Source organism: Pleurodeles waltl, chromosome 11 (assembly GCF_031143425.1).
Source record: "Pleurodeles waltl isolate 20211129_DDA chromosome 11, aPleWal1.hap1.20221129, whole genome shotgun sequence".
NCBI lineage: Eukaryota > Metazoa > Chordata > Amphibia > Caudata > Salamandridae > Pleurodeles > Pleurodeles waltl.
The window spans coordinates 5,584,077-5,594,619 of NC_090450.1; the positions used below are offsets into that span (position 1 = coordinate 5,584,077).

The window sequence follows — 10,543 nt, forward strand, 5'->3', positions numbered from 1 at the left end:
TATACACTCAGTGGTGGAGGCTGTATCCATGTATGCATGTGTGGGAGTTGACTTCTCATAAGTGATGGTTATACACTCAGTGGTGGAGGCTGTATCCGTGTATGCATTGTGGAAGTTGACTTCTCATAAGTAACAGTTATACACTCAGTGGTGGAGGCTGTATCCGTGTATGCATTGTGGAAGTTGACTTCTCATAAGTGATGGTTATACACTCAGTGGTGGAGGCTGTATCCGTGTATGCATGGGTGGAGGTTGACTTCTCATAAGTGATGGTTATACACTCAGTGGTGGAGGCTGTATCCGTGTATGCATGGGTGGGGGTTGACTTCTCATACGTGATGGTTATAAACTCCGTGGTGGAGGCTGTATCCATGTATGCATTGTGGGGGTTGACTTCCATAACTTGTGGCTTTGTTCATCCACTCAGGGGTGGAGGCTGTATTTGTGTATGCATCGTCGAGGTAGACTTTCTTAAGTTGTGGCTTTCTTATGTACTCCTCAGTGGTTGCTATATCTGTGTATCCAGTTGTGCAGTTGGTGTTTCCTCCAAGCAGCAGGAGAGGCGTCTGCAAACTGCTCGTAATGTGACCCATTCTTTAGGGCACCTGCAGCACAGATGCGGAGAGCTTTTGTGGGGCGAGCTGAGAATGAATCTTTGTAACCATATCTGTGACATGAGCCACAAGGTCCTTCTCCTGCAATCCTCCTTTCTCTAGTTCTAACTTGACATAAACTCCTGAGAGGATCAAGAAACTAATTATTGCACCAGAATCTCCTCTTGACGTCTTCACTCATCTTTCTTTATTGAGATACACAAGAGTGAAGGCCAATGGTGGACTTTTATCCTTGGAGAAAACATGTCCTTCCCTAGCAGGGGCAAACTGTGCAGTAAATAGAGGGTGCCCGATGGACATGGGGTGACTTTGTATCACCCTGCTTAGGGGTAAAGTTCATGGGGTGTTCACACGCAGCTCTTACACAGCACTAGATGTCGGTGGATTGCACGTGGGTGGCCATATTTGGCAGATCCCAGTCCATTTAATTGGTCACTCAGGTTAACTCTGGGGCAATTAATTAATGAAGTGTAGAAGTATGTGTATGACTGTAGAGGAACACAGACCTAAGCGTCATTACCGTTGGCTCAAAGAATTCGGTGGGACTGGCAACTTGGCATATACTTTTTACTGGAATACTGGATGATGAAGAAATTTCATCCCCAGATGTTGCTGAAATCATAGATGTTTGGGAAGATGGGAAGTGATGCAAGGTTGGCATGGACATGAATATATGTTGCTGGGACCATTATTCTCCCACATTCCTGAAATCCCAGGACCTCAGATTTGAGTTTGTGGAAATAAAAGGTGTAACAGTAGACCACTTGTCGGGCCTTAATTTCAGATATTTTATTCTCACGACCCACAGAGTGCTGAGGTCTTTCCTCCACAGATAAATAATTGTTACTGCCTGGATGCTCAAAGCCGACCCTTTCCTTTAGCTACAGTAGATATCCGGTGAACCTTGATTGTCGGATATTAAAATCAGAATCCATGAATGGATAAAATTTTCAGGTCTTGAAACAAAACAATTCTCAACAGTGACTTTCAATACCGCCAAGGTTTCTGGTAGCAAATAACGTAATTATTGATAATGTTTTTATGCAAGATGTCACTGTACGGATGCTTCATTGACATTCTGTTCTTCTCCATCCTAGGTATGGTCCAGAAACTAGACCAAAAGCTCCCGGTGGCCAATGAGTACCTCCTGCTCTCTGGAGGGGTACGAGAAGGCGTTGTGGACCTTGACCTCGACGAGTTGAATGTTTATGCCCGAGGAACTGAGTATGATATGGACTTCACCCTCCTTGTGCCAGCACTGAAGCTTCATGACCGGAACCAACCAGTAACTCTTGACATGCGTCACTCGGCTCTGTGTCACTCCTGGCTGAGCCTAAGGCTCTTTGATGAAGCCACAATCAGTAAGTGGAAAGACTGCTGCACCATTGTAGACCACATCAACGGGGCCACTAATTACTTCTTCTCCCCGACAAAAGTGGCAGACTGGTTTCATGAGTCCATCACCATTGTCTTGTCTGAGATCCAGAAGAAACCTCAACGAGGAATGCCAAAGGTGGAGAAGGTAGAGAAGAACGGTACTATCATATCCATCATCTTGGGGGTCGGAAGCAGTCGCATGCTGTACGATATTGTACCAGTGGTGTCCTTTAAAGGATGGCCTGCGGTGGCTCAAACCTGGCTCATGGAGAATCATTTTTGGGATGGCAAGATCACGGAGGAAGAAGTGATCAGCGGGTTTTACTTGGTGCCTGCCTGCTCCAATAAAGGAAAGAAAGAAAACGAATGGAGGTTGTCCTTTGCCCGGAGTGAAGTCCAGCTGAAGAAATGCATCTCCAGCAGCTTGATGCAAGCCTACCAAGCCTGTAAAGCCATTATAATAAAGCTGCTGTCCCGGCCTAAAGCCATCAGTCCCTACCACCTACGCAGCATGATGCTTTGGGCATGCGATCGACTCCCCGCGAACTACTTGGCACAGGAAGATTATGCTGCTCATTTCCTACTAGGACTCATTGATGACCTTCAGCATTGCCTGGTGAACAAGATGTGCCCCAACTACTTCATCCCTCAGTGCAACATGCTGGAGCACCTCTCCGAAGAGACCGTCATGTTGCACGCACGGAAGCTGTCCTCTGTCCGATCAGACCCAGCGGAGCACCTTCGTACAGCCATCGAGCACGTCAAAGCTGCCAACCGCCTGACACTGGAGCTCCAGAGGCGAGGCAGCACCACCTGCATCCCTTCCCCGCTTTCAGATGGGGGGGACGCCAATCAGCCCGATGACCGATTAGCCAAAAAACTGCAGCAGTTAGTGACTGAGAATCCGGGCAAATCCATCTCCGTCTTCATCAATCCTGATGATGTCACAAGGCCCCACTTCCGGATTGATGATAAATTTTTCTGAGGCTTGGCCCAGGTGGACTTTAGGACTTTATGGTTTGTGGCATTTTGTGTTGTCTCGTTTTTACATTTCCTGATCGGATCTGTCAAGAACAATAATAATTTACTCCTGTTTCTGCAGGCAGGGCATTGCATAGTTGGAAAGAGTATATTACTATTTCATATGCTGCTTTGTTTAGAATGTGTTGTGTTAAAGACTGTTTGCTATCTCTGCAGAAGCCTAGACCAATTTCAGTTGCCTTCTTAATTTACCTGCTGGATTAGATGCCTACTTGACTTTTTTACACCAAATCTCATGTTGTTCCACCCATCTCTAAAAAATGCAGGACACTGAATTGCTAAACGTTGTTGTTTTTGTACAACTACTTGGCGTAACTCGAAAGGAACTTGAAAAGTATAACTCTGCACTCTCTGTCAGTCAGTCAGGGTCACTTCACTGTAGCACACATTCTCCAAGCCTTTTGTGTTCTTTACGGTGATCCTACTCTGCAAGAGGTTTTGCCACGTCACAAAATGTGCATAAGTACCAGAGAGCAGTGTACTTGCACCAATAACTAGAATGTTTGTGACCACAGTCTGTGCTCAGTCACTAGGCATTTTTGAAGAGAAAGCAAAAACAACCCTACATCATCTCCAAGTTAATTTTCAAAGAAAAAATGCCTTTCAAGAGATTCACTTGTTTGCAAAGGTCTGGTGCGTAGGCTCATGTTGGCCAATGCTTCTTAGAAAGGTTGTTCATGAGAATATGGCCAGCCCTCCCTCTCGTCCAGTTTTGAATTGTGGCATTTTCTCCTTCCCAAGTCATCTCTCCTGACTTACCTCAATATAAGCTGAAAGCCTTCACAGTATCTAGCTCATCTACACACTCTTTCTAGCTCTGAGACCACTCACTAGATTCAGACTTGGCCTCGTACTTTGGTCACTCTTTCTCTACCTATGACGTGGGTGACAGTGAACTACTCAAAGTGAACCCCGCAAGTGTGAATTTGTTTCTTTAACATTTCCATGAGACTTTCCTCCTTTGCTCATTGGAGGTACTCCTTTTATGTCTCACAGGTCTCTGCTTTTGGAGTGTGGTACATATTCCTGACCTTCACAGACATCTCATTTGGTGCATGAGTAATTACTTCCTATAAGGAATAATCATGAGTGACCAAAGGACATTTTTAGTCCAAGGACCTCTGAGCTACTAGGTTTGTCTTGAATAGAAAACGAAAAGTTCAGCAACAGCTGTTACTCACAGACTTCTGATTCTGGAGGCCTGTTACTTCCAGAAAGAGGATGGACATACAGGGAGTCTATAGAACATGGTACCTGGATTCCTCTGTTCCACAGGGGGCTTAAGATGCACTTGTAGACTAATATGTGTAAAAAATCATTTGGTGTTGTTTTGACCTATCATCAAAATTATTGCAAGTACCACCGCAGTCAAAAACTGAAATGTCTCAAGGGTGCTGAAGATATCCCTGAGGTCAAGCAGAGCTTTATGGACCAGATGACGGCATCGCATCACCCAAACTCTTCCTTCCCTTGTACCATATCCCCCCAGTGTCACACATTCAGGTGGCTCAAATCTCCATGGCCAACTCTTTAATATCCTCAACTGGTTCATGCTTGGACAAGAATGATTCACATCTCCTCATTATCTCTGTTCCCCCTTCTTGAAGATGTTGTAACCTAAATATCTGGAAGTGTCTTCCACAACAAATGGGGGCTTGACACTGTCTCCTTGTGGTTAGGAGATGCTAGAAACTCCCCACCAGGGGTGCAGAAAGATGTCCTTGGACTTTCATATGCAGTATACAAGAAAGGAGCTTGCTGTCATTGGTGGCTAAAGCCACAACCCACAATCTGAGGGACAAGGTAGATGTGTGTATGTGAGTTCTGTTTTACAAATCGGTATAGTAGAGTATGTTTTTGGCAGCTCAGGGCATGGGAGGGGCCTATGTACCCATCTGCTTAACCCACAATATGGGGAGGGAGGAGTGGTGTATTTGGAACAAATGTTTTCATTTCTTTCAGACTTGGAAATCCAAGTGATAATATGTCAAGATGTCGCTTTTGAGCTTTGGTGAATACACATATTTATTAGCCATTCCACACAGAGATTTGTGAAATTTTCATCTCACAACTATAAAGTCATTAACTGGACATTTAGATGCAGACTACAGCATAGCTATCAGTCCACAACAATCAGGCCTGAATAAAATCATTTTTGATTAGTTAGTTGTCCACCATCATCCAGGAGAAATCCTACTTTTAATAAATAATTTGGCAGCTGTACCAGACGCTATACCCCGTTATTGCAGTTGGCGTGAAAGGCGAAACTCAGTGCTTGCTTTCAACTTGACATTCCAGCTTCAACTAACAATTTCATTTGAGCTCTGACAGACACAACAGATGAAAAGGCTTCTTATCCATTCTAGAAATGTTCTGCAAAAAGGATGTCTCTCAACTCACTTTATAGAATACAAGCCCCCCACAGCATTCATTGCTTTACAGATACCTAAATCTAATTGCTTCCTGTTTACACCTTTGGCCAGGGCCAGGTGAAGGAATACAGTACAGTCAGTAGTGAGCATCGGCACCAACAAGTGGCTGGCATTAGCGTAACGTGACCGCTCCAAGTGCCCCAGAATGCACCTTGGACGGGAAAGAGGATGTCGTTCGGGGGGACACTCTTTCTTCCATGGCTTGGAAGGTTCTTCCACTCTACCCTTCTTACTCTAAAGGATGCAAACCTTGGTAAAGATGCACACCCTTCCCAACAAGGGAAATTCCTAAATGGTTTGGGATTGATCACAGGTCACCTTCATCTATCTCTTTTGACTTGGGTACTCGTGCTGCGGGGGGTTCTTAGTTATTCACTGATGCCCTGATTTAGGAGATCCAACTCAAGAGGTGAAGTAGTATTTTCCTCCCTGTCCATCAATGAAGTCATCCATTAGCATTTTGTTCATAATCTAAGGAGCTTATAAAAGAAAGAGGTTTTCTGAGGGCTCTGTGATAGGTGTGTACATTTAACTTCCGTTCCGAAAGGCCCACTCTGCTTGGGATTCATTGTGAGGTCAGAATTTACTCTAAAAGGCATCTTACTCACCTTGCGTATAGTAGTAACAAACTGGTGACATGGAAAGCAGATGTAGTGGTAGTAGCTGCCCAAGGTGGTCATTCTGCCAAACTGCATGGATTCTTACAAAGAGAAGTGAGGTTTTTATAGCATCCCACTTTTCATGCCTAGTTTCCGATTTTCACATGAGTCAACACATTTGTATTCCTATTCTCTTCTTTGATTCTTTTTCAGAAGCAGAATGTTCCCTCCAGGAAGTAAATTTGAGGCAGGCTGTCCTTTTCTCCAGAATGTTCTGTCTCTCTCCGCCAGGAATGTCTTTGCCTGTAGTAGCACTATGCTGGTGAAGTTCTTCCCTTTAACCAGTTACATGTAATCTTCCTCGCAAGAATCCTGTTGTACTCGTGGGGACTTCTCTCCTTCCATGGGCAGCATGAGAGGCTTGAAGTATTTGCCTGTTGATGTGTTCTAAAGGATGGATGGACAGAAGGTGCTCCATGACATCTGTAGACAGTATGTGTTCTAGCTCAGGACTGTGGCGATGTCATATTGAAGCCTATATTTGTTTGCAAGCCTGTTCTTTGGAGTTCATTCCTCACATTACTGCTTGTCCCAGACACATTTCAGACATGTGAAGAAGGGGTGGAGGATGAATGGAGAAGGTATAATTTTATCCTTTCAAACCACCTTCCTACTGACCCCATGGCTCTGTGTTTACACGCCCACACTGTGGTGGTCTGAGGGAAGCAGTGCTTGATTGTGGAGGTCGAGCAGGCATTTGTGGGGGGCTGGGAGGTGCATATCCTAGAACCTGTGGCTTGCACACATTTCTGGAGGGAAATTAATGTTCTGGAGCAGAATGGAAAAGATGCTGAATTTTTAGAGAAATGATCTGCAACGGATGTGTTCTGTCACTTGTCAATCATGGAACAGATGAACTCCTTCCAACATCAGCTGACCTGCATTTAGCACTTTACAAATAGACCAAATCAATACAAAACAAACTAGGACACAGGGTTAGTAGTAGCTCGTGTCCTACATCTCAAAGGAAGGTCTTAGACAGGTACTGAACCTGAAAATGTCAGTCTACCGTTGGCTGGTTTTGCCAGTGTCCTGTGTTGTGGTCGCTTGCTCTCCTGTCATTCGCTCTGAGTAATCCTGCTGTTTCTTGGTGCGTGAAGGCGGAACGATCTCTTCTTCCTTCGTCGTGAGGTCTGGGACCTGTCGTACTGTAGTGTTCTTTTTGGTGGGGGGGCGCGCAGAAAGGACCTTGGCTTGTCTAGTAGTAGTCACTGTTCTTTTGTGGAAGTGGAGATGCTACCTGGAGTTTCTACCAATCCTCTTCTGTCGCTTCAAGGCATAGATATAGGACTGCCCATGGCTAAACATTAAGACCCATCAGTTTTCCATAAATGAGTTGTCATATTGGGGGAGAACAAAATGAACTTTCTTTAAATGCTATATTAGTGTGAAACCTGGTTAACAGTGCCAGGTAGCACTGGGAGTACATTTGAAAGTCTTGCTGCCTCTTTACATCTTCTCCACCACAGAGGGTTTTAGGAGTCAACACAAACCAGCTCCTTCTGTTTATCTTTAATGACTATGCACCCACAAATAACACATCTCCAGCCGGACACTGATTCAGGCTGGCTCTGTAACTGATGGTGCTAATGGTGTTCTCCATGTGAGTCTCGTGTACAACACTGTAGGGGATTTAGAGTCTTTTTTTTAAATTTAGTTTCCTTTCTTGAATGATTGAACTCTTCTCAGTAAACCTAGCACATTTTTCCATGAATATTAGTTGCACTACTGAAATCTTTTCTCGCCTCTCAATGAATGTTTTTCATGAATTCATGTAATTGTTGTTGGACAGGCATATTGTAGCTGGTCATGCTGGCTTGGTTCTTCTCTAAGTGGGGACTGTTGAATTTAGCGTATGTGCGCTCTCTCTCCCTGTGTAAGTTTAGGGTGTCTTGAAGCGGACACCAGAGACACATGACTGTAAGTGTTCATTGTACCTTAGGTATGTGCTGCTATCAGAACTGAGATCTTCACTTCGATGTATATCCGTGTCATATATGCAAACTCAAAATGAAATCACATGATATTTGGAAACAAATGTTATCTTGGTTGCTACCTTTGAAATTGAACTGCATTGTAAGACGGACACTTGGAGCCCCATGCTTCGTCTTTTCCGTCTGACAGAAGCAGAAAGCCCTGTCGTAGGTTACATTGTACTGCATTTCGGTGAATGTTATTGTAAATTAAGAACCTAGAGTAAAGTATAGCTGATAGTCTTAATTGGAGGCCAGTGGTAGTGACGTCATCTGTACAACGTTCTGCAGATTCAGGAACATTGATTGGGCGCTTGGGTACCCTGTGCTCAATGGTGATCTGGGTCCCAGCTGGTTGTGTCTGGGGAACTCATGGTGCACCTTCACTACAAAGCGATCCAGAGTGGATCCCTCCAGAGATGAAGAATCCAGCTGACGTCAGTCTCGTCCCGGCCTATCTGCGTGCCTCTTGTCTGTAAATTTCTACTGTTCCAAAGTTAATCATGACATATATGTCCTTCCATTGATTGCTAAATCTCAAGAACATGAAGATTTTATATGAGGATTGAATAATCTTAATAAAGCATTCATATCAAGGACTGAGCTTGTGTTCTCTTTAATCAGACAATGCTGGAACCGTCCCAAAGATGGGGTGCAGACCCGCTGGTTAGGAGACCCTTTTCCCTCATCCCAGTGATGCATAAGACCCCTCCTGTTCTCATTGCCCTTTCATCCACTGAGAGATTACCCCACTCCTGGGGTAGAGTTATCCTTCAAGTCCCTTGGACCTTTTCTGATTTAATGAGTATTAAGAAATATTTCCTCAACATCACCGAAAACCCTACCCAGTCCTGTGTGAATTTGCACAGTGTGGTTGAGGGGTGTAAAGTGACTCTGCCTGATATAAGACAGTTTGTTATGATTAGTTGTACCCAGTGAACTGAGAGATGGAGTTGTTTAAACGTTGGCATTGCCGAGGCAGGATCCCCTGGAAAATTGGGGCCTGATTCCTGCAAATGATGCCTTGTTGAATGAGATTGTTGGTGTCTCTCCAATGTATGGGAAGAAGATTAAAAATTGCAAACAAATCAGGGGTGAATCGCCAGCAGGTTTGTCAGACACCAGTTGGTCGGGCAAACTGCAGTGGTATTCGTGCACGGTTCCTTACTGAATGTGAGAAGCCATGTGATGGCAGTGTGCACCATTAAAGCAAGAAACCAGTGGAATCAGATCGGGCTTTGTAGGAAAGTAAGAGAAGCTGGAATCTCAATAAAGATATTGAAACTGCAAAATATATATAGCATGAGGGCAGACCAAAAGGGAGAATGTGTAGAGGGAGAGAAAAGAAAGACAAAGACAATGGGAGGGAAGAAGAAGAAGCACCTGGTCCAGGAAGGTCATGTTTTGTCTGTGGTCAACTGGGTCATTAGAAAAAAGATTGCCCTAACACTGTTTCCAATGTACCCAGTCCTGCGGACCCGCCCAAATTGAACCAAATTATGCAGAATTCTTATCCTGAATTTTAATGTAGCTCGACAGGTTCAGACTGTTCCCTGAATAGAAAGGTTCCTATATAGCTGTATGCAGTGCTTAATTAGTAAAAAATAAAAAATAATTGCCGGGGACCAAGGTGCTCACAGGCAGCAACTGCAACCTGAACACCCACCGCCCGTCTCAGCACTGCCAAAGGCCAGTACCACTGTTATCTAACCATCACTCTCCAACAAAGGTGCCTATTTGGTCTAATCTGTGTCACCCAAACTCTAAATTAAAACTTTAATTTTAATGTCTATTGATACTTTAAACACTTTGCTGATTTGCCTAAAAATAGAAAGACCGCATCACCATGTGGTGGACCGCCAGTGTTGAGAAATAAGTGTTGGTACTGAATTTACTTCTGACGTAAGTGACTTTCTTAGCCAGGTCCTTCCATGGTGTCATCCACAGGAGCCAACAATGTGGGGTTTATTGCTTCAGCGGTGCCCGGAGTAATCAAGATCAACCCACAAAAGAATCCGATTCAGATCCCTCAGCAGCCCATGGAACCTGCTGCTGGGACGGGACTTTGTCCCAATGCTGCTCACCTCATCAAGCAAAGGGTTTTTTGCAGCGATTGTTAGGATGTGAAACAACCTCATTCCTACTATAAAGAAGGCGGGAAAGACCAATGTGTACAGATTTGTTCACGATCTCCATAAGATTAGTAAGGTGGTTATCCCTGGATTCCCTGTGATCCCCACACCTGCAGCTCTCCTTTGTGGTATGCCTGCAAGCGTCCTATAGTTTACTGTTGTAGACCTTTGTTCTGTCGTCTTCTCCATCCCTATACACGAAGAGTCAGGTCCTTTTCTGCTTCTCATTAAGCAGATTTCAACATTTGTCAAGGAGAAGCCCAGAATGATTTACAGAATCCCCATCAGTGTTTCCCCAAACTTTGTAGAAAGATT

General features: G+C 44.4%; 1 protein-coding gene across 2 annotated transcripts in view; it reads left to right on the top strand.

Moving 5' to 3' along the window:
• Nucleotides 1–8,693, top strand: part of MB21D2 (Mab-21 domain containing 2) — a 154,166-nt gene extending 145,473 nt beyond the window's left edge. For both annotated transcript variants that reach the window (XM_069212765.1, XM_069212766.1), the window contains exon 2: nt 1,712–8,693. In XM_069212765.1, the coding sequence (XP_069068866.1) occupies nt 1,712–2,976 (1,265 nt within the window). In that variant the 3' untranslated portion in view covers nt 2,977–8,693. The remainder of the gene's footprint in view (nt 1–1,711) is intronic.
• The last annotated feature ends 1,850 nt before the right edge of the window (nt 8,694–10,543 follow it).